The following is a 25,285-nucleotide window of genomic DNA, read 5'->3' as shown; positions in this document are numbered from 1 at the left end:
TTACATTACATTTAGAACAGGTCTTCGGGTATCTCTTATGCAACTTTATGCAAATTAATTTTTAATTATGTAATTCCGTTTGCATATCCAGAAAACGCGTGTAATAGAAAACAGTTGTCGTTCTGCATTGTGATTAAACAACTGGTGAATATGATTATATCTATTAGTTAAAATAAAATCGTATTCGCGCGTGATGTTTTAACTGCCTTAAAAAATCATGGGTATCGAACACAGTCATCAGAGACCATAACAAATAATATTTTAAGGCATAACTATATTATAATAATTAATTATATAATTAAATATTATTTTAATGTGATTGTTAGAGGAAATCCCTCTTGTCTTCCTATTTAACGTTAGTAAGTTTACTGGCGAATAGTCGCTGTTGTTTCAGTGACAGCAGTGTTAGCAAATCAGAAAACATAGCGACGGCTCTCTGCCTAAATCAACCAATGGCGTGGGCTTGAGGCGGGAATACTTTTTTGTCCGACCAATGGGAGTAATTGGGGAAACCTGTTTGGAAAGCAATTTTTATCAGTTCCATTTGGTGTCGCTAGTGGTCTAACGCTTACAGCAGCTTTTATGCTGTCGAGTCAAAGAAATTTCAAACGCATGTGCAATTTTAATGCACATTTTAAATGAATATTTGTTGAACCAGAAGGTAATTTTACAATCACCCTGGAAATATAGCATAAGCTAGTCTATAAATTAGCAACGACAACCAAACCTCAAATCAGTGGCTCGTCTGTAACCACGCGGATTGATAACAACCGTACAATATACGGATTTGCAGGTATTACATTAAAGTTTATTGATTTTATTCACATCTTAGTTGAAATATTCCTGTTTTAGCATTTCTAAATTAATTAGGGAATTTATTTTGTGAAGTTTATGATCGTATTAAGACGCCTGATTTGAAGGGCTGCTTTCAGTGAATATGAATTTAATGAATTCATTTGAATTGTTGGCATCGTCTTTTAGGGATGGCAGAAGACTCTAACTCTGTGAAAGCCGTGGAAAAGGAGTTAAAAGATAATCCAGGCTCAAGTGGAGATGCGATTGTGTGAGTACAGCTGTTAGTGAAATTACAACACACCACTAGGCCCTTTATGCATCACAAATAAATGTTGCACTTGCACTGCATGTCCCATCACATCACATCCTCAAACACTTGTCCAAATGTACTGTTGGTAAAAGAATCCCTTGATCTTGACTGGCTTTCATCCAGTAATTGTGCTTTGCTGGCACACACTATTCAAACTCACACATTACCCCTAATGCTTCTGTTCTGTGAATTCTGTATGCGAGTATACAAGTGAGCTAAATATTTGTTATTCAACTGAGAATAAGCTCGATTTAATAGCCACACAAACAACAGCTGCACATTATTATACACAGCACTGCACTTTGCAGCAGGAAACGCCTTTCGCGTTACTGCGAAAGATGTAGACAAATTGAGCCTCCCAAACAAATGATGTGCATCAGAAATCGTAAATCTAACCAAGTGTGAAGTGAGTGCCAAAGAGCTTGCATTCATTATTCAGTGAGTTGTACTCCATCTTCTTTATGAATAAATTATTTTACTTTGATATCTATTGCATTATATGGGCACACTAATGCCGGGGACAAGCATCCGTTTCTGGCGTTTGTAATTAATCTGATGAAAGACTTAGACACCTGTAAGTGTTGCTGACAGCAGCCTGTTGTGACGAGGCCTGCTGGCAGGCTGTCACACACTCCACTGAAGGGAGAAGTTTATTTGTAAAGTGCAAATATGGATTCGGAACTCTTCAGCACTAATGGCCTTTTTATGTCCCCCCTTGTCTCATCTATTCCCACCCCTCCTTCTTTTCTCATATACGTTTGTCTTTTGTCTCATATTCCTCATCATCTTTTCCGTTTCCTTTTTGTTTCTCCGCAGAGTAAAGCCCAAGAAAAAGAAAGCAAAGGCCAAAGGCAAGGCGAAGCCTCAGCACGAAGGGAAGGAGAAAACACACAGGAAGGTAGTTTTTCAATGTCACCATTCATTTTCTTTCGTCATGCCCCTGGGATTCTCTCTTCAAGTCCAGCTCAATTAAAAGGCCCTGTTAGCTCTGCTGTAAAGGAATATTTATGCAGACATATCATTCAGAGCCTGCTTCGTACTGTAGGTTACAGAGACCCAAATATAACAAGAACCGGCTGCTACACAGAGCATAACCTAAAAGCATTTAGTCAGCGAGCAATCAAGTCTGTGATGTCAGATTCATAGGTTGCAAAAACCTAGATGTAACCAGAATAGACTGTTACGCAGAGTGAAGCAACCAGTGCAATCTTCCCCCTTCAGGGCGGTTGCACGAAACCGCTCATTATCTGCGAACGGCAGTAATAGTATTTTGCCATTATGCAAGTCTGTTCTTTAATGCAACCTACTTCCAGCCATGCTGATATTTTTGTAGAGGAATATGATTCTCCTTGACAGCTCCGGGCTCCGGTTTGGCCTCAAGCGATCTGGATGGCTTTCCTTGATTGCAGGTTGTAAGCCATTGATTAGACTGGGCTTCCCTGTGGTGCGTCAAACCCACAAATAGCCCTACTTTCCCCCTGCACCTTTACATTAGCATAATGCGGCTTCTTGAGCTTCTTCATCTCTTTGATATTTCTATGTATTGCCTCTTCTTTATTTATTACCTGCCACCTTAATACAGTGTTTTACTGGTACTTGCACAGTGGAACAAGATGGAATTATAAAGGAACGTCCTTGTCAAGTCAGTATGTAGGTTGCTTGGAACTTATTTTAGATTTTTAGCATTTGATTTAGACCATATATGTATATATTTTATTTTTTGAAAGAAATGATTCTATTTTGTGCAAGGAGACTTTGATTGAATTGATCAACAGTGTCTATAAAACACATGTACAGTGTTACACTTTCCAATAAATGCTGTTCTTTCGTACTAATCAAATAATTCTGAAAGAAACATGCATACATATATAAACATACATTTTAATTTTATTATATATTTCATTACATTTTTTATATAATTATAATGTTTGGGAAAGCAATATATAAGTTTCCATCATCTAATTGTCATGTTTTTTTATCTTTCAGATGAAAACGCCTAAAGAAGCGAGCATGGACTTTGAAGACAGCGGTGACAGAAGGTACAGTGAGATCGCTGTGTCACATGTGATGGTATTTTTAGTAGTCAGTACTGCACATGCAGTTTCACAGATTCAGGCTTTTGATTTAGAGAAACGGCATCAGCAGCCAGCAGCTGCACTTGGAAATGAGTTTTAATCCATTTAGGATTCAAATATGCAATCATACTTTTTTTTTTTTTTTTCTTGCCTTTGGAGTTGATGAAAATTAATTCTGATGATTTGAATGTGCGCAGTTCTGGACAATATCCATTCCGATTTTCTCGCTACATTGGCTGTCTTTCAGAAAATTTATTTATTTATTGGAAAGAAAGCTGTGGCATGTCAGAAAAGTAATAAGTGAAAAGCATTCAGGTCAGACTGGGTGGGTGGGTGGGGGGGTGGGTAGAATGGAGCCTGAGGCATAAATCTAAGCAAGCAAACATTTAACATGAAATGATATTTCATATACAGAAATAAATTTCATATGTAAGATTTTTAGAAAAGTTGGAGCATCTAAAATCTCTCGTTGGCTGTTTCTGTCTTCCGATAAGAAGAGTACGTCTCTAATCAGGGACTTTGACAATCAGACGCTTTGTAAATCAAGTCTTGCCGATGATTGCAGGTGGGAGGTTGATTTACAGGACAGAGGTCAGACTCCAAAACTGCTGAAGGTGTCCGAGTGTTCTTTTACACTTAATCACTCCCAGAAAGTTCTCAGCTGAATTGAACCGTTTGTTATGGTAATTCTAATGAATTGATTTGGTCTGCTCACCGCCCGCCACATCTGAATCATGCTTTATGGAAATTGAAGCTTGTATCTCTCCGCAATTATCCTTGGGCATAATTACCGTAATTATATAATTATCATCAGTGGCCATTAAGCATTATTGTGTAATCACCGTAATTTTGTCATTGGTCAATGCATATTTGTCCTTTTTGAGTTTTTTTTTTTTAGACTAAAGTTCTTACAGCCTTTAAATGTGTTTTTTGGTTGTTTGTCTCTTTTAGGTCTCAGGTGAATGTGAAGGAAGAGCCAGAGGAAGATCCAGACTTTGTAATAAAAGGGAAAAAGAGGAAAAGAAAGGTGGATAACACAGATGGCCCCTTTTCTACCTCTGAAGCTCCTTTGTAAGTGTTTGTTTTTCCTAGGCGTAGCAATGAATGAATTAGCCAATAAAAGTTCCTGCTTGATATATGTGTCCCTATACAACATAAGGGTCACAAAGAAATTGAGATTTGGCTGAGATACAACTATTTGAACATCTGGAATCTGAGGGTGCAAAAAAATCTAAATATTGAGAAAATCGCCTTTAAATTTGTCCAAATGAAGTTCTTAGTAATGCATTTTACTAATCAAAAATTACGTTTTGATACATTTACGGTAGGAAATTTACAAAATATCTACATGGAACATGATCTTTACTTAATATCCTAATGATTTTTGGCATAAATTAAAAATTTATAATTTTGACCCATACAATGTATTGTTGGCTATTGCTACTAATATACACATGCAACTTATGACTGGTTTTGTGATCTAGGATCACATATTTCTTATTTATTGAGCCAGTGGGGTAAGCTGTGCCACTTTTTACTTAAAGGGATAAATCAACCCAAAATTTACTCCCCTTTATGTCGTTTCAAACCTACATTGACTTACTATTTTCAAAGGAGATGTTTAGCTAAATGTCAAAGCTACTTTTTGTCCATACAGTGAAAGTGAAAGATAACGGTTATCAGCCATGGTCACCATTTATGTTCATTATATGGAAAAGAGTAGCTTGGATATTTAATAGTTTATGGCAAATCTTTAGTCAAATAATTACCATGGTTTTGTGCATTGGAGGTTTACCAACATACATGATATGTGTTTTATTCCTGAACAAATGGGCTTTCAAATAATTGAATATAAAATAGCATTTTATGATGGATCTCAGAGACCTTGCAAATAATTGTCTAGCTTATTTAATTTAAATTTTTCTCGAAGAGGATGGAATTTCTATTGATAGTCGCCTTTGAATTTTTAGCATGATAAAAGTGGTCATGTGCATTAATCACAGACAGCTCTTTATGCTGGGCCCATTCTATATATAAACTGTTATTTAAACATTTGGGGGTTTTATGTTTTTGAAAGTCTCTTACTGTTTGCTCACCAAGGCAGCAGATATTTTATTAAAAATCCATTAAAAAACGCAATATTATGAAATATTATTAGAATCTAAATAACTATTTTCTAATTGTAAAATCAAACTTGAATTTTCAGCAGCCCTTATTCCAGTCTTTGTCACATGATCCTTCAGAAATATGCTGATTTGGTGCTCAAAAAAGGACGCGTTTCATACATGAAATTCATGCTTTCTTTCTCTGAAAGGCCAAAGAAGAAGAAGAAGAAGAAAGCTGCAGAAGAGGGACAGGAAAACTCAGCAACCGTGAAAAAAAAGATCAAGGGAACAAAAGACAAGGTGGGCTTTCCCTAGAGTGCATTAGTGGTATATTGATTGTAGAGAGAAGAACTGAGTGACAGAGCGCTCGCTGAAATGCTAGTAATTTGGATATTTGAAATCCAAAATCTTTAAAAAGGACACATGCTGAGATAATCTTCATAAAGGCACAGTCAGAAAGTTCTGAGATATTGTATGTCAGTAAAGTTTGCTTTAACTATAATTATGTACCACGCAGGGTTGGTTTTGTGTTAATGTCTTTACCAGTTTTTGTAAAATGCAATTATTAAAGTGTTTTTTTGGGGGGGGGGGGGGGGGGGGGTGAAACTTATGTTCACATGATGAATAGGCATGTTAGCGCTTTCCATTTTATTCACACAAATCACAGAAATGTCATTTCATTCACTTTTGCTATTTATCTAAACTGCCTTCTGCAGGTCAACGTCAACTTCACAATCACCCTCCAATTTGATGGATTTAAAAGACCATATCACAAAGCGATTGCCTGTACTGAAAAGCCGTCATTTTGTTCAACTACTGTTGCTCTCGACCATTGATAGTAATTTTAGTTCTGCGGAGAGCAGTTTTGGAGAACATTTCTCTCTTACAGAGCTCAATCTTATTTTCAGGAGAAACCGTTTACAGTTTTGTTTTTGGCTTACTGTGAAAAGATGCAGTCCACACTGCCCCTCAGGAGTTCATTCTGGTCAGGTGTTGTGTCTATTTTCCCACTGTAGACTAGACTTCTGTGCGCTTAAATTTCTCAAAGTAGTTTTATCTTTGGAAAAGTCAATATTTTGTCTCGTGGATCCACCAGTATCTCAATGAGAAACGCGTTTTATCTAAATAGCAAAATGCCATTTGTCACTATTGTATTCCTCCATTGTAACAAAGAATTAGGGATGCACCGATACTGGTATCGGTATCGGGCCCGATACTGGTCTCCTGTACTCGTTAAAATGCCCCGATACCAAACGCCGATACCACACAGCATGTGATAAGCGCCATATTCAAACAAAGAAACACCGACAACCGATCAACAGACAGCAGAAAGGAGTTAAGGATGTCTACTACGAAGTATATGTATGCAATGAATATAATGTTAAACATTCAGTATTAACGCCTGTATAGCTGGTGTGCGCGAGCTGATAAACAAAGCACGCTGAGTGGATTGAGCGCACGGCAGCGCAGATGCGCGAGCTTGTCGAGTGAATATATCTTTCTCACAGACATCACTGGAAAGTTTGTAGTTCGGTCGGATATGTCAAAAACAAGTAAAACAATGCACAAGTTACTTAATAGTAGGGAGGGAGGGAGAGAGAGCGAGAGTACGTGCAATTCTGTTGTGTGATCTTTGATGTTCACTCACTTAGCACACGCATCATTTGGATTAAAATACATGCACGACTTTCTGGCGAAAGTGAATCTAGCAGCCTGTGTGAAATGCGCTAGGCTCTACTATTCTACTACTGTCCTCTCATTTTGCACCAGTACAAATACATGCACGTGTTGCACGTGTTTTGCTTGCTTGAGTGTTTCTGCATTATATGAGTGGCTTTGGAATATAAATCGCAGCACGTTTCAGATGAAAAAACGCGACTTCTATTTCTAAAAAACTATCACAGTTAGGAGATTTATAAGGAGTGGTTCCCTGCATTATTACAGTGCGTGATTACAGTACTGAGCCGCTGCAATGGAGCAGCTCTAATGCTTTTAAATGACAGATTATGTACTATAGAGCAAAAAAATTAACAGTGAAAGTAACAATCTTGTAAAATACATTTTAATGGGCATAATTAAGTGTGAAAATAACCGAAGGATATAGTCAAACCAAAAATGATTCAGAGACCAGATATAATTTGATATATTTTTTTTACTAGTGGGTGCAGGACACTATAGTTCGTTTATGTAAGTGAGGATAGCAAAATAAAGTAAACTGTGACAAATCATACCCAAAAATTCTTCATACAGTGGACTACCAGTAAAATTGATACAAATTTGGGTCCAAAAATTATTCAGACCAAGTCTGGGAAAAAAACTGAAGTTGAGGTTTTCATGAAGCTGGGTGACAGCATGCCCAGGAGACTACAGGCTGTCATTAAGGCTAAGGGTTGCCCGACAAAGTATTCATAGTTGTGTAAATACTGTCATACTAACAGCTGTCTGAATTATTTTGGATGATTGTTATCTATTACATACCTTTCTATCAAAATTATCTAACATTATCAAGATGAATTTGTTCTGACACAGTTTAACTCTGTTCTTGTCATATTTTATTACCATTTTCTAAACTATAGCGAATAAACTGTGATAATGTGAGAAATGTTGAAGGGGTCTGAATACATTTTTGTTTGACTGTATCTATTTGATAAATGAAGTTAACCAACTAACATTATACATACCCTTTTGGTTTCTGTACCCAATATTTAAAAAAAAAATGTACAAATGCAATAAAAATATCGGTACTTGGTATCGGCAAGTACCAAAAATAAAAGTATCGTTATCGGGCGAGTACTGGAAAAAGTGGTATCGGTGCATCCCTACAAAGAATACATGTTTAGAGATCTATACCTTGCAAGTTTTACCACCATAAACTCTCTAAACAGCAAGACTTGCATCCAAATTGTCAACAGCAAGAAATAATTTATCCTGCTTTTACTTGCATCCTGTTTTTACAGTTTCGCCGTTCATACTTGTTGATTTGAGTCTTAATCTTCCTGTCAAGTTTAGGGGTGCAATGTTGTGCCCCAAATGTTTTTTTTTTCAGGGTGCAGCTTAAACATTTTTATTGAACTGACATGTATAAGATGTAGTGAACATTGTGAATTCTGCTAATTGAAATATGACACCAAGGTCATGTTAACTAGCTAAGATTTGCAACTCCTGCTAAATGCAGACAATATTCACAAAATGTGCAGCGATGACTCCTTTTTCTCCTTCAAAGGTGAAAAAAGAGGAAGGAGGGCATTCTGTCTCCACTAAGAAGAAAAAAACCAAGGAAGAGATAGAGGCAGCCAGGGCTCTCAAGATTAAGAAGAAAGAAGAAGAAGAGAAACAAAGATGGAGATGGTAGGGCTCTCTGCATGCATCTTCTTGTCTGTATGGAAGAGAGACACCTTTTTAGCCCAGAAGTTTTGTTTGTCTCTTTTCTCGACGACTTAATTTTTTCACAGGTGGGAAGAGGAGAAGTATGAGGATGGAATTAAATGGAAGTTTCTAGAACACAAAGGGCCGTATTTCCCTCCCGAGTATCAAACCCTTCCAGATGATGTAAAGTTTTACTATAACGGTATGTGTTCAGATGTTATAAAGATCTAGTTGTGTCAGTGTTACTGATGCATCACAAGGCAAAACATGTTCAAAGAAAGAGATTTTGGTCAGAGAGAGGTTCGTTCATTGGTCAATGCTGTTCCCTTTAATTTTCTCGGTTTGGGCACGCAGCCCAGTTCAAGGTTGACCTGTTCCTCCTCTGGTGTCAGGTGTACTCCAGAGAGCACAGGAAGAGTCTTTAATCTCTTTGCTAAACTTTAAGGCCAGCTTCCTCTATTAATATCCACTCTGCCATTTACCGTAGAGAGGCGTTTCTTAAACTATAAGTGCGTTTCAGAAGGCCCAGGCCATTAATCTTAGTACAATAACCCAGAGGGGAAGTATTTGGATTTTGTACCTGAGACTCTCTGAACGGTAAGCTATAAATGCAGCTTTGATTATATTTGTCCTAGGCCATGATTCTCTGTGATGCATTTAAAGTCCTATTTTGCGGGGTGAGTCCTGTGGGAACACGAGTCTGATGACTCATCTTAACGTGGTTATAAAAACCTTCAGCAGTCTTCTGTAGATCTGTGCAAACGATATTGTGTTTGTGCTTTTGACTCTTATGTTTTATGTTCTTATGTCTTGGAAGGAAATAAGCTAATAAATAAATTAACCAATGTTTATCTGCCGAAGTTTCAGAAACAAACTTTTAGTTATTAGAATGCTCAGATTTAGGATTAGTGTACAATAATTATTAAACTTGCATGCAATTAATGCTATAGACATGAATGAAATCTCAAAGCATTCAGATTATGGAGAAGATATGTCCTGTTTTCTTTTTGTTTTCTTTTTTTAGGGATTGGAATAGTGAATTTTCTTTTTGCACCTTGCAAACAATGAAACATTGGGGAAAAAAACGTTTTTTTTTTAGACAAGGTGTGTCCGATTGACACTGTATTATCCCATGAGGCTTTGGAAGAGGAATCACTATATTTGTGAATGACTGTTCAATTTAAATTGAAAAAAAAATAAGGTAGTAATTGTTTTGATGTTATGGAATATTACCAAAGTTAAAATTCTGTTCCATGTAGTGTCAAAAAAAAAAGATTATAAAATATTACAAGTATAATATTAAAAGTGAATTTAGGCATCACTACGTATGAAATTAATATATTCCCTTTTTTTAGAACTTCTGAAGATTCATATAACAGCATTATTAAATTTTATTATTAATGTGTCGATGAAACAAAAGTAGCAAATAAAATTACTTGGTTCTGTCCATAGATTGTTAAATGGATTTTGAAATTTGGGCGTTGCACTCAAAAATTACATTTTGATTAGAAATTATTACATCAAAAAACATGTAAAAAATTAAACCTATGCACAGATGATTAGTTAAAATAAGGTTGGGTGCATTTTAATTTCATGTTGACTTTAAAGATCAGTGTCAATATACTAACACTAGATGATGGCAAATAATCTACTGCATATTTATAAAACGTACTTTATTAATGGTACATATTTTGACCCAACCCACGCATAGCTGGTTGTTAGCTGGTTGCTTTAGTCGCTAATGTTTTTATAGTAAGTAAAAATGTTCTGTTTGTTGTAGGAAAGCCAGTGAAGCTCAGCCTGCCAGCTGAGGAAGTGGCCCTTTTCTTTGCTCAGATGATGGATCACGAATACACCACAAAAGAGGTCTTCCGCAACAACTTCTTCAGGGACTGGAGGAAGGTAAACCTCCCTGACACTTATAAGCCTAGCTCAATCTTTAACCACTAGCTTTTACACTTACACGTTTGTGGAGGCTCTAGTAGGGATGGGTGTCAGGTTATGAGTACGGAACAGTTATGAAGCTTACAGCATCCCAGAAGGCCTCGGGGCATATCATGCAGAATTAATTTTGTGCTGCTTAGTGCTCAATGCTCTTGAAAATACGATTTGTGTAAAGGCATTGATATGCTAATCCAGACAACTCGCTTCCCGCATATGAACAAATCCAATTTAACTGTTTTATTATAACACGGAAGCCCCTGCTCGCTTCACTGAGCACAGTCTCCGCCCCGTGCCCGACTGTCAATCTCGAAAACGAGCGAGAGAGGAATTCAAGTGATGAGACACCGGTTCTATTATTATAGTGCTTTTGAAAAGTGTTGAGCGTTTTTGTGTCAGCTTGTTTGCTGCTCGCTGTTTTCTTCCGGGTGATCTGCAGCGTAGCGCTTTCAGCAAACACTTGTTTAAAAATGTTCATTAAGATGTATCATGAACCTTTGACCCGTTTAGTACTTATTAATGGAGTTCAAACTTCTGAGTACCATTAAGGGTTCGGTGGATAATGAATTTCTTGTTTCAATGTATGGCTGCTCACAGTTGTGCCCGCATTCATTAACTGTGCAGTGCAGACAGCAATTAGAAAAACAAGGTCAATGAAAAGTGTGCTGGGAGGGAGGAGGCATGTTTATGTACTACTTAGCATTTGGTAATTACTGCACATTAGAGACCCGCCAGAACTGGGCACCACAAGACGTAATCAGAGAGCAGCTTAACTTGTAACTAGTTACAAAACTGTTTAGGATGAGTGCAATTGTAGGTATAGCAGAATTCATCTTTGATTGCCTTTTCTTAGTGATGTCTTTTACATTGACAATGTAAAAAGTACGAATCTCATGAAGTTAGTGTTTTTATTTGTGATCTTATGTTCAGCTATTCTTTTTAATAGTTAACTTTTAACGTTTTTTTATTTTTCGGATCATCAGTCATCGAAGCTAGGTAAATACTGGTCACAGACACAGCGATTTACTTGAAATTTCACCAAGCTGGTAACTCACTAAAAACTACCACAGATTATGTTTTCAGGCCATTTCAAGTCTTATTTTGATGTAACAAAGTGGTTATGTGTGAATTATTTTAATTTTTTTTATTTTTTTTATAGTATTCCCATTTAACGCCATTATATATTTTTTCAGACTGATTCACGAATGGGGAACGTGCACACACAAGAGGCGGGATTTATCGTATGAACCTATCACAACCGATCATAACCAGTCATATCCAATCATATCGTGATTGAGGCATTGTCTCTTCTTCTGACATGACTTTCCCCCATTCATTCTCAGTTACCCCCCACCAAACTCACGGCACGCTTTAGGGGGTCTGTTAAAACTCAATAGGCTCAGAGGAGGCAGGTGATCAGAGGCCAATGGGCAAATTTGGCCAGGATGCCGAGGTCACACCTCTACTCTTTTCGAAAGACATCCTGGGATTTTTAATGACCACAGAGAGTCAGGACCTCGGTTTAACGTCTCATCCGAAGGACGGTGCTTGTTGACAGTATAGTGTCCCCGTCACTACACTGGGCGTTAGCACCCCCTGCTGGCCTCACTAACACCTCTTCCAGCAGCAACCTATTTTCCCAGGAGGTCTCATCCAGGTACTGACCAGGCTCAGCCCTGCTTAGCTTCAGTGGGTGACCAGTCTTGGGCTACAGGGTGATATGGCTGCCGGCTATTTGGAATATGACAACTGTAGCCAAATTCCTTGACACGTCTGTGTGTGGTGGTCTTGATGCCTTGACCCCAGCCTCAGTCCATTCCTTGTGAAGTTCACTCAAATTCTTGAATTGATTTTGCTTGACAATCCTCATAAGGCTGCGATTCTCTCGGTTGGTTGTGCATCTTTTTCTTCCACACTTTTTCCTTCCACTCAACTTTCTGTTAACATGCTTGGATACAGCACTCTGTGAACAGCCAGCTTCTTTGGCAATGAATGTTTGTGGCTTACCCTCCTTGTGAAGGGTGTCAATGATTGTCTTCTGGACAACTGTCAGATCAGCAGTCTTCCCATGATTGTGTAGCCTAGTGAACCAAACTGAGAGACAATTTTGAAGGCTCAGGAAACCTTTGCAGGTGTTTTGAGTTGATTAGCTGATTGGCATGTCACCATATTCTAATTTGTTGAGATAGTGAATTGGTGGGTTTTTGTTAAATGTGAGCCAAAATCATCACAATTAAAAGAACCAAAGACTTAAACTACTTCAGTCTGTGTGCATTGAATTTATTTAATACACGAGTTTCACAATTTGAGTTGAATTACTGAAAAACTTTTCCACGACATTCTAATTTATAGAGATGCACCTGTATGTTGACCCTCGCTGTAGCTTTACCCGCTGGCATCGCTGTTGGAAAGTGTTTCTTTAGAAAAAGAATGATTTATACACTTTTTAATGTTATATTTTGTAATATTTGCATCCTCAAGTTTAAGAAATTACACCAAAAACTAAAATAAATAATTTACTGTGAATACTAGTGAATTTAGGCCTCATTATTATTATTATTATGTACAGCATGAAAGATGGTTAATATTTGGACTATATTCAGACATACTGTAACTGACATGTCATTCCTATTACATGACCTACCAGTGTCAGTTGCATTGGTTCACTGCCATTTCATAAATCCCTTTCCGTGACCTCATAGGATATAGGAAACTCTCCATTCAATTCAGAATCTTGGTGGAAGTATAGTTTTTGTCCATACAATCAAAGTCAGTGGTCACCAAGTCTGTATGGCTACCAGCATTCTTTAAAATATTTATTTTGGTGTTCCTCAGAAGAAAGTCATTTATATTTGGAACAACATGAGGATAAAAATAATCATGATAGAATTTTCTTTTTTGAATGAACTGATATTAATGTTCTCATAATAATAGAGAAGGGACCTTTGCGCTGCTGGTTACATAGTCCCTAAAAACTTCTTTAGAGTAGAGAGTTTAGAAAGACCAAAGGAATTGAATAAGAGTTTGTATAATTTGCATATTGCCTAATCTATTCCTGTAAAGTGAGTGCTAGATTGTCATTTCAATTTTAAAATACATAGAAACAATTAAATATCCGTTATCGGTAATTATTTCAAAAATCAAAACGTATAACCATTATAGTGCCGATATATTGTATATCCCTAGCCCAACCAGAATTTGGGAAACCTGTTTTCGGAAGCTATTACTGAATTATATCTCAAATCTCTTTGTGCTGTTACTTTTCTAAGTAGACTTACATTGTGTACATGGCAGATGATAAAAGGGGTATAAAGAAATCCCATAAATTTAGATTGAAGGAGGGACCCTCGCTACTACTAGAGATTCATTGTCAGTTAGTAACCACTCAGATCATTCTCGCAACAGCACAGCAAGCAACACAATAAAACAACTCTGAATGTCTTATTAACTGCATATTAATTCCCTTTTAACCTAAAACATCTTTGCAGTCTGGTAGTGAATTTTGCATGGGCAAGATCACTTCAGGGTTGCCATATCTACATAACAAAACTAGCCCAATGACCCTATTTCAAATATAAAACCTCAAAATACCACTCCCATACCTAATATACTTTTACAGTCACTGTTCTGTGTTATACACAATTTCAACTTCCCTATGTAGTAGTAATCATAACAGAGCTCACAAGAAACTCAAAGGCTCTCTACAAGTGCCACTCCCTAACCAAACTTAATATCAAGCACAGTTTTATCAATGGAAGTATATAAAATGAATAAAATATTTCAAGTAGAATACATTTTATGCAGTATATCAAACCTTTAACCCAGTGGGAGAAAAATCAACAGTTTAAAAGTAAATTGGAGAAAATAGGCTGCTGCTTTTTTTTTCATTTGTTACCACAGAAATGACCTTTTACCTTTAAATATAGTGACACATTTCTTGATTGCAAGTTTGTTGTGCCATTTAGTAAATTTGATTTATTCAACAGTATAGACTCATGGATCGTACTGTGCTCTTATCCGTTGTAATTGATTTGTGGGCCTGTGAGGTTTGAGAGTCTGTTCGTGTGCCATTTTTGGGCCCTTCTCTCACTTTCCCTCTCATTTTACTCTTTTCCTCCCCTCTGCGCTGCGCTGGTCTCTGCTCCCTGGCTAATGGCCCAGGGGTGCCATTCATGGTCGAGTGTGTGTATGTGTGTGACAGAATGGGGAGATGGAGGGGGGCAGGTCAGAGGAAATTGCTTGTGTGAGGTCCCGTGGCGCAGGTTCTCTTCACCAGCCCCAGGAGGAGAGATTAGAGTGAATCAGTGTTAGTGTGACATTTAGCACCGCAAAAGTGCAAGAATAAATCATAAACCGACAAAAGAGAAACGCGTATGTCAGTCCTCTGTGACCCCTCCATCCCATACTTACTTTTCTCTCCTCTCGTTTTTCGCTTGTCGTCCTCTTCTTTCTCCTTTCTTGTGCCCCGTGGGGAAGCTGTGATCATCACAGGTGAGGGGATCTCGGTCCTCTAGAGTTGCTTGGATGATCTTTAGTGTCTTCTGATGTAAGATGTACTTGTTGTTATTGTATGTCATGAAACGGGCCATATCCCAAAGCAATTTCAGTGCAAAGGATCAGAAAGCAGGCTTTTTAAGTCACTGAGATGTAGACATCTGCTAAAAAAACAAGAAAGTGCACACTCAAAGGAGTTTAACTTTGAAGTAGGGCTGTCACGTCAGTAGTTACAATTTTAATTTATTAACATAGCATACCAGTTAATTAATGACATATTTAAATACCTGCTGAGAAAAGCTCCCAGAAGTAGATAATTCAGGCATTATTGTGGAAGATGAGTAGATTATTGAATACACATTACGATAAGATGCTTTAGAAGTCCATTTATTATTTAGTATTAGCTCAAACAGTATAGCATGGCACACTAGCACTGCCAAGGTCATGGGTTTGATTCCCAGGGAAAGCAGGAATTTATTAAATGTATACTTTGAATGCTTCAGTGGGGTTTCAGTGTTCCGAATCAGAGTTGGTATAATGGTCAAATATGGCATAATTATTGTAAGCAACAAGTAAAATGTTCTTAAAAAGAGAAAAAGACTAGCCTAGGCATGTATGATCAGACAGTATTGTTTGATAAATTGACTATAGTCACTATGTGTCACAAGTCTCAAGCATTTCCACAGAGCTGAATCTTTTGCCTAGTCTCAACCATACAAAAATGTATGGTTTTCCAGTAACACTTCAGTATAGGGACTAATTCTCACCATTAACTAGTTGCTTATTAGCATGCCTATTATTAACATTTTGGCTGTTTATTAGTACTTATAAAGCACACATTCTTCATGCATGAACATTCTACATCCCTAATCCTACCCAGTACCTAAACTTAACAACTACAACAATTAACAATAATTTTGGTGGCCAACATTATTAGAACACTAGTATTTTCACTAGCTAAAAAATGGTTTTAAGTCCGTTATTTCTATCCTTTGCTGTAGTATGTCAGTAAATAGCGGTTTATTTCATTTCCAAACATTCATTTTGCCATTAATTGTAATAATCCAGTGAGATTTTTGTTTGCGCAAGGAGTCTGAAAACAGCCAGTGCTCCACACAGAGATCTGATCTCCTCATCATCCAGTCTGTCTGGAATGACATGAAGAAACAGAACAAACTGAGACAGACTAAATCCAGAAGAACTGTGGCAACGTCTCCAAGATGCTTCAAGAAACCTAATTGCAAAGCTCTACAGTACTGTTAAAAGTTTTAGGCACTTGTGTAAAAATGTAAAATGAGATGACAAAATGACAAAAATAATGTCAAATAGATTTTCTTTATCAGTTAACTTCTATTAACTAAAATAAATCAACATTTGGTGAGACCATCCTTTGTGTTTAAAGCAGCTTTGTCCTAGGTGCACTTGTGCGTAGTTTTTCAAGTAGCTTTGCAATTAGGTTTCTTGAAGCATCTTGGAGACGTTGCCACAGTTCTTCTGGATTTAGTCTGTCTCAGTTTGTTCTGTTTCTTCATGTCATTCCAGACAGACTGGATGAGATAAGATCTCTGTGTGGAGCACTGGCTGTTGTCAGACTTGTGCAAACAAAAATCTCACTGGATTATTAAAATTAATGGCAAAATGAATGTTTGGAAATGTAAACTGATATTTCCTACTGACACACTACAGCAAACAATAGAAATAACTGACTTGAAACCATTTTTTAGCTAGTGAAAATACTAGTGTTCTAATAATTTTGCCCACCACTGTACCTTACTAACTGTTAATAAGCAGCAAATTAGGAGTTTGAGGCAGAAGTTGTAGCTAATGGTTTTTGTTAATGGCAAGAATTGGATCTTAAAATAATGTGACCGGTTTTCCTTTACAAAGTTGCAATTCATGCCAGGACTACCAATTGGAATCAACCTGAATGCATGCCTAACTCAAAAACCTGCTGTAATCTCAATCTTGACCCCTGAGCAAAGTCAAAGTCATAGCTCAGCTTATTTCTAACATTTGAGTGATGTACACTATGATTCAAAAGTTTGGGGTTGTTTTTTTTGTTATTATTATTATTTTAGTCTCTTATGCTTACCATGGCATTTTTTTTAATCGAAATACAGTAAAAACAATAATATTGTGAAACATTACAATTTAATATAACCGTTTTCTATTTTAGTATATTGTTCATCAAAGGTTCTACTCCAAGTGTGATGATTCAAAGCAGTTTCATTGGCTAAACGGTACTCTTGTTAATTCTCATCAGATTTTTTTCACATAATCCTCCTTGTAACAATTCTTGCTGCTGATACAGAAAAAGGCCAAGTTCTGATACAGTATGTGCCGTTCTTGTGTTTATAAGTGTGTATGTGTTCCTAAAACACATGAGCCTTTTCTGATCTTCACACATACACGCTTACCCAAGGTCAGCCGTAGTTCACTCAGTTCAAGCAATTTGTGCTTGGTCTATCACTCTGTATGGATACAAAACAGCGCCTTCAGCTTCATACTTATCAGATGTCTGATAGACATATGAAGCGAGCAGCAACTTTCTTAAAAGCCCTGTTTGGATGGAACTAGTTTTCCCTGAGGAGTCAAGTTAAATTTGTGTTTCACAGCCTTTAATATTGATTTGAATCCCTTCCAAATCTGTTTTTCTCACCCAACATCAGGACACATTTTGGTGCAAGTTATCTACTTTTTTTTCTACTCTGGGGTCCACTGAGAAACCAAGTGACGTCTGGGTAGGAATGACTGTGTTGCGTCACAATGCTTCTCCTAATTTATTTGGACCTTCATCGAATACAACAACTAAAGCAAACTTTCTAGTTTCACTGCCTGGTGAACCTTCAATGTGGATTTAGACCTTTATGCCAACTTCCTGTGTAAAATAACAGTTGGTGTTTCAAATACTGCTGGCATCTCATCCGATTTGAAAATAAAATTAAATCAATAAGGAAAGTTGCTGCTCAGAATGGCCACTGTAGAGCAGCGTCTGGTCTGATCCTCAACACCTATTAATTTTTTCTTTTAATTATGTGCATAATGTTATAACTAGCACATGCTGTTTAAAAGTTTGGTGTATTTTAGTGGATTTCACATGATATACTGGTAACGGTGTTGTTATTAATAATTAACTACTATTAAAACATTTAGTAGTTAAAGCTGCAGTCCGTAAATTTTTTTGGTTAAAAATGATCCGAAATCAATATTTGAGCAAGTGCATAACCAGCCAGTGTTCAAAACTATCGCCTTAGTTTTAGTCTGTTTCACAACAGTTAGCTTATAATAATGTTTTCTAATTTGAGTGGTACGGGTAGGTTTTTGCGGGAAATTCGAGCATGCTGCCACATCATTACGTCACGTCTGTAAACATAAAGATTGAGTCCCGGCTAGTAGGCTATGGCATGTAAGGATCCTGCAGGTGGCGGATCGTTTATAGCCTTTTCTCACAGCAGATGGAATAATTAAATGTATAATTTTGATGGCGGATTGTAATCCATTAAGGATTATGTGTTTATGAAATTCATATGTGACTGAAATTAAATTATTCCAGTTTTAAATGTGCATCTGATTACAGATAGCCTGGGATTACACAATATTTGTATTTTAAAGAGAACCAGTTCGAAGGAAGAATAATTTGCTTTTTGGGTTAAAATAATTTCTTAATATGAAATTCGAATGGTATGGCAATTAGAGATTAGACTGTACAGAAATTGAAGTCTACACGCTAATACACACTATATACACACAGTCACGCAATGATGTTGTTAACATTAACAATTTGAGAACAAAGTATAACAATAATAATTTGCACGGTTTGATGTGATATGAGCTAGTCTATCATTAGATTTAATCGCCATTGGTAGCACGATTTATTGTAATGCTTTTTTTCCCCCCTCAGTTGGTCAGAACAAACATGGCAGACTTGTTACTTAATTGTTCAGATGGCAATATCCAGTGGAAATTCTTATTTAGGTCATATATTCCAAGACGTTGGCGAGAATCTGTGATTCCCAAGTACAGTATCCACACTGGTGCGGTGACTGACAGCCACACATTCACTTCAAAACATTAAGATTCATCCACGCTGGAGCCGCACCGGAGCACAACCCACGCAAGGAAGATAATTCCCCAAACAGCTGCAATTGCAGGTTTTCAAACAGAAATGGCGACAAAGAGGCAAAACGTACGGACTGCAGCTTTAAATAAAAAGGTATTTATTATTTTAGTAGTTAAAAAAGAATAAAGGTTAAATAAAATAAAAAATAAATATTAGATTAAAAAAAAACAAAAAAAAAAACATGGCAACTCACTAAAATAAGTTGAATTACTAAATGTAATAAAATTGAAATAAATACATTAAAAAAAATAAACTAAAAATTACACGCAGCTAAATTAATACAATGCAAACTACAATTAAAATGAATTATTAATAAATATGAATAAATACTATAATAGTACATAAATAATTCTAATGTAACACTGTCTGTAACACCCAAAATCCAGACAATAAACAATCTTAGTAAAAACTACAGAGATCCAAATTCACAGACGTCTTTAGTTATCCTAGCTCAAACTTCATTTGCAAAGTCTTGGTTTTGATGGATTATGCATGCTCTTCTGCACAGGAGATGACTTTGGAGGAGAGACAGCTAATAATGGATCTGAACAAGTGTGATTTTGGGGAACTCCATGCCATGCATAAACAGAAGGTGGAAGCCAGGAAGAACTTGAGCAAAGAGGAGAAGTTGGTAAGTGTTTCTTCATTACATCTGAATGTTTTAAATGCAGTATATAACAAAGTTACAATCTTTGCTTCTCGGATGTTCCTCTGAAGGTTAACAAAGAGGCCAATCAAAAAATTGTTGATGAGTATGGATACTGTGTGTTGGACCACCATCGTGAACGCATTGGGAACTTTAAGATTGAACCTCCAGGGCTTTTCCGAGGCAGAGGAGACCATCCTAAACAGGGAATGCTGAAGAAGAGGATTCAGCCTGAAGACGCCATCATCAACTGCAGCAAGTGAGGCTTTGTCGTAACAGTCCACTGTCAGCTTTGCTTATTCAAGCCGTATTAGAAGTGTTCAGAAGTGGGATCATTGCTGTAGCACCTCTGGCATGAATGCAAGGCCTAACAAAAGCACGTCACAGATATGTTTCATAGAAAGTTGTATGCCAGTGGGGAAAAACAATTTTCCCTTAAGAGCTCTTTTTGAAAAATCATATATATGCAATAGCAAGTAAGGTTTCACTCTACAATCAGTGTGTTGTGTTCAGAAGAAGCATAAGGTTTGAATTTACCCCACAGGGACTCTCGTATCCCAGAACCCCCAGCTGGTCATCGTTGGAAGGAAGTTCGTCACGACAACACCGTAACATGGCTAGCCAGCTGGACCGAGAATGTGCAAGGATCTTGTAAATATGTGATGCTCAATGCCAACTCTAAACTTAAGGTATATATTATAGTCTCAGCTACAAATTCAGAGCATTTATTATTTGAAGGTATTATTATGGTAACTATTATTAGTAGTAACTACATTTATATTTTATTAATCATTCTTTTTATTTATTTGAAAAAAAAAATTTAATCCTTTTTTTTTTTTGCTCTAGAAAAAGCTTTCTGGAGTATAATCTACCTTGATAAATTCAGATAAAAACCATTCCAAAAGAACACTTAAAAACAAAACAAAAAAAACTATGATTGGTTGCTTTATATGTTGGTCGGACAAACTTTTTTTTTTAAATATAAGTTTAAGGTTCTTGGTCAGAATGAGCTGCAATCTTGATGCAACTTCATGCAGTTAGTCAAAAGTCTGGCGACGTGAGTAATATTTTAGTGAGTACCTTATTATTCACTTGATTAAAACTTACTTGTTGCCCTCTCCTTTCTCTCTGTCTGTACATTCCTTCATTTCCAACTTCACGTCCTCTTCACCTCCTGACTGTCTGTCTCTGTCACCTTGTTAATAATAGATGTGATTTGATGTCGCGTTTTAGCGCCGAGTCCGGGCCAATCAAACAGAGCAGACGTGTATTCTCGCGTTCTGCCGAATCACGCTCACTTAGTTTCAGCTCAGCACCTCATCTTCACCTTCGTTCCACTCACTTCCTCTTGCTAATTAAATTAGGAAGCAAAGCAATCCTTTTCATCAAAACTGAGTGATGGACACCTCAAGAAACTTAATAATCAGAACTGAAGAAGAACAGATTCACAACACAGTCTCCGAACCACCTCATCACTTTGCGTTGTCTTTTCATTTGTCTGCTTCCTGTCGCTTTATATGTGCTGAATTAGTGAAGGTTAAATCATTTTACACTTGGTTGTGACAGTCACTTTTTATTTGTACAAATTAAGTGCTAGTGGCTGGATTCAGACAAACCTGAGGTTTGTTTAACCAAAGGTAATTACGATATTGGTTTTCTTTATTTGGACTTGTGTAAGTGTTTTATTACTCTTCTCGTTATAAAAATGTATTTTCTTTCTTAAAGATTACATTAATTCATCATATGACCTTTGTGACTTTTAGTTCGTGTACATTATTTTGGAGTAATCTGTATGCTAGTAAATGTACTTTTAGCTAATATATAAGCCTTTTGATATTTTCTGTTCCCAACTTCCTGTAAAATTGCACAGGAAAGGCTGGCAAAAGTTATTAGTCATACCATTTCATGGAGTCTTTAAGCTATTTTTAAACAATCTTTTACATCCCCTCATAATTCAATCTGCTCCTTTGGAATAAGATGGAACTTTCAAACTGATCACTCACGGTGTGTCAGGGTGTGCTGTCACTTGTCAGATCATTTGCTTTTTCTTTGTTACTTTTTTGTCTCCTGTAGGGTGAGAAGGATTGGGAAAAGTATGAGGTGGCTCGTAAACTGAAGACATGTGTGGATGCCATCCGAGCCCAGTACCAGGAGGACCTCAAGTCCAAACAGATGGGCACACGCCAGAGAGCCGTAGCCCTCTACTTTATTGACAAGGTCAGGCCACACAAGCTGCACAAACGTAATTTGTGTACTTGCACTACATCAGTGGGCTTTCAATCATGATGACTTTATTTTAGAAAGACCAAAGAGTTAGAGTGTACCGTTAATCAGTTCATGTCAATTAAAATGCCTGGTGAGAATAAATGCAGCAGAGATTGAGGAGATATCACATAGGACAGCATGGTGCATTATTTCCTGGCCATTTGTTTAAACTGTGGCAACCGCTCAGAAATATCTGCAGGTGTCCATAGGAGGTTATATTATACATTTTGATACATTTTTCCCCCTGTGGTTAACTTATGTTATTTGAGCTCTTTTGGACTTTGATTACTGAAGCGGAGTTGCCAAATGAGAACAAGATATTTTTGCATCTTCGTTTCAATTAATGGTTGTTTTGGACTGAAGTTTTAAGTTCTGACAGTTAAAGTATGTTTCATACTATAATGAAATCTTTATTTCAAAAGATCAAAGTTCAGTTTCTCGTGTTATGGTTCATTTAAGTTGCCTTATGAAGCTAGACAATAATATAGTGTTGACTGATGAATATATCACATCTTCGAAAAGTGTGAAGCATTCAAGGCTGCTTTTATTGACCGTTTCTCGTAATTGTGACTTATGCTACATATATTGAAATGATTTATCATAGTTGCAACTGTTTCACATAACAGTAACTTAATTTGCCTCAATTTTACGTAACTTTTCTCATAAGACCAAATTACAATTGAAACTTTCTCGTACTTGCGGCTATTTTTCATAATTGCGACTTCTCATATTAGCAGATTTCAATTGCAGCATACTCGTAATTGTTACTTCATGATTGCAAATTCATATTTCATAATTGCATAATTTCTCCTAATTTGCAACTTTGAAGAAAAAAATATATAATGCACAATTCTGCAATAATTTTTTGTAAATCTAATTATTATTATTTTTTTATTATTATTCAGTGTTTTTTCACAGGTGTTTTTTCCACATCTCTCAGTGCAACTTATGATGTGACTTTTTTTTTTTTGTTGTTTAATGGAAATATGTCTTAAAGGCAAGCATCTTTTCCTCAGTTTCAAAGCATTCTGTGTTGAGATACTGGATCAAAGGTTAGATCCAGTATCAAAGGTTTCATGAGTCAGTTCTTATTACATTCAGCTGTACCATACTGCAGTTTTCAGTCCACGGTCATGTCCAAATGTTCACAAACAGCTACGCTTTCACTCTAAGATGCTCTGGAGATGTAGAGTCATGTCTGAATGAAGCAGGTGTATGTCTGTGTTAAACTCTTCAGCTGGCTCTGAGAGCAGGTAATGAAAAGGAAGAGGGCGAGACGGCAGACACCGTGGGTTGTTGCTCACTACGTGTGGAGCACATCACTTTACACGACACACTGGACGGGCAGAAGTGTGTGGTAGAGTTCGACTTCCTGGGTAAAGATTGCATCCGCTACTACAACAAGGTCCCAGTGATCAAAAGGGTAAGGATTTTTTTAAGAGACAACCGATTGTACTGGCTTGCATCTATATTCCTGTGTCTGGTCTGTGTTTTGATTTGTATACATTTCTAATAATATTTCACATTAAATTGACAATCTTCCATTGACTGTTTAAAATCTTTTTTTCCCTTTATTTGCATGCTGAATTGTACTTGATCTGTTCGTTCTTACATAAAATGCAAATCTAGACCTTTTATCAATTACCTCTTTAGAGCACCAGCTGAAAAAAAAATGAACGTTTTATGGTAATTTTAGTCATAACAGGTGGGTGGTTATTTTAGCACAGTTCATAGCTGTAGAAAGTATTGTTTCTTCACTGTTCACAAGCAGCAGGTCACATTAGAGGAAGAGTGTGGGCCTCATAATGTTAATGAGAACATTTGAAAGAAGCTCATCAAGTGAAAATTAATTAGTTTCTGAATATCTTGCAAGTTTATTTGGCGACAGGCAGACTTTGCGGAAATGTCAAATATAATTGCAGGTATGGTGAAAACCAACCCCCACTTCCTCATCACCTTGTTAAAGGCATAATTAATAACAATTAAAGCCTTGGAACTTCGTGCCACATCATCTGGAGCTGATCTTTGGTTTTAGATTCATTATTGTCAATATGCTGTTATTCCTTTTCTGTTATTTTGAGCAAATAAATGTTCAGGCGTCTGAGGCTGCATTAGAAATCCTAATTCCTCATTTTAGAAATGAAAATAAAAAACAAGAATGCTTTAAAAGAAAAGAAAAAAATATTTAAGATCCTGCACTATTTTTAAGTCACTAATTAAGCAAAGTTGTGACATTGATTATGTAACTCCTTTGTACAGATTTACTTCCATTGAGGCCGAAGATGCTCTTTCAGGTCATCTCAAATCATGCTGGAGAACATGATCATCTGGTTTTACACAAACTCAAGTGTTGCTGTCAAACAAACAAATACTAAGACATTGTAGAATTGAATTTAATGTCCCAGTTCAAGTTTTTACTCAAACTATTATGCTGATAATATAACTTGTAATAAAAAATGTTCAGTTGTATTACAAAAATGGAAAAAGAAAAAATGTTGCTAGTGGTCTGAGAATTTTGGACCTGCTTTATCTGGCCATATTAGGGTGAGTGTTGAATATGTGATCATGTTAATGTTGAGCTACCCTCTGTGTGCTTATTAGACAGGAAGGTCAGCATATGAATCAATCATTAGTACCATACAAGCGTGTTAAATTGGGGGAAAATGTTCCAGAAATATAAATTCTGTCATTGCTTGGCGAGCGGTCTGTTTATTTTCTTCTTCATGCATTTGGCTCAAGGATAAATTGTTATTCAAATGAGACTGATTTAAAAGCACCACATCTGCTACCATTAATTAGTTCCATGCATATTTTAGCTGGTTTGTTTAGTAGGAGTGGAGGAAAACAGGACTTCTGCGAAATGTCAAATATAATTGAGAGTACCGCTCCCTCTCTTTCCTTTCCTCTCAGCCTCTGTTCTGTGCATACGATAAACAAGCTAACATGTGTTCTCTGTTTCAGGTTTTCAAAAACCTCAAGCTTTTCATGGAAAACAAGCAAGGAGGAGACGACCTCTTTGATCGACTCAATGTGAGTGTAATGTTCTGAAACGGCGGCAGAGTCGTAGAGTTTTCATTCTGAGGGATACGATTCTCGAGAGACTTGCATCATAAAAGCTCTCACTAAAGGATGGTGGTTTTTCTTTTCAGCCGGTTTTTTTTTTTTATA

General features: G+C 36.8%; 1 protein-coding gene across 1 annotated transcript in view; it reads left to right on the top strand.

Moving 5' to 3' along the window:
* The first annotated feature begins 526 nt into the window (after nt 1-526).
* Nucleotides 527-25,285, top strand: part of LOC107553995 (DNA topoisomerase I, mitochondrial) — a 33,054-nt gene continuing 8,295 nt past the window's right edge. The window contains exons 1-15 of the mRNA XM_016236352.1: nt 527-793; nt 982-1,063; nt 1,922-2,003; nt 3,092-3,144; nt 4,132-4,251; nt 5,495-5,585; nt 8,509-8,633; nt 8,738-8,853; nt 10,432-10,553; nt 19,715-19,837; nt 19,924-20,111; nt 20,397-20,541; nt 21,926-22,069; nt 23,355-23,540; nt 25,079-25,147. Coding sequence (XP_016091838.1) covers nt 984-1,063; nt 1,922-2,003; nt 3,092-3,144; nt 4,132-4,251; nt 5,495-5,585; nt 8,509-8,633; nt 8,738-8,853; nt 10,432-10,553; nt 19,715-19,837; nt 19,924-20,111; nt 20,397-20,541; nt 21,926-22,069; nt 23,355-23,540; nt 25,079-25,147 — 1,644 coding nt within the window. The 5' untranslated portion in view covers nt 527-793; nt 982-983. The remainder of the gene's footprint in view (nt 794-981; nt 1,064-1,921; nt 2,004-3,091; nt 3,145-4,131; nt 4,252-5,494; nt 5,586-8,508; nt 8,634-8,737; nt 8,854-10,431; nt 10,554-19,714; nt 19,838-19,923; nt 20,112-20,396; nt 20,542-21,925; nt 22,070-23,354; nt 23,541-25,078; nt 25,148-25,285) is intronic.

The sequence above is a fragment of the Sinocyclocheilus grahami genome, unplaced genomic scaffold, assembly GCF_001515645.1.
Source record: "Sinocyclocheilus grahami isolate Dianchi unplaced genomic scaffold, SAMN03320097.WGS_v1.1 scaffold487.1, whole genome shotgun sequence".
Classification (NCBI taxonomy): Eukaryota; Metazoa; Chordata; class Actinopteri; order Cypriniformes; family Cyprinidae; genus Sinocyclocheilus; species Sinocyclocheilus grahami.
Note: the sequence above shows the minus strand (reverse complement) of the source record. Positions and strands in the feature narration are given on the sequence as shown.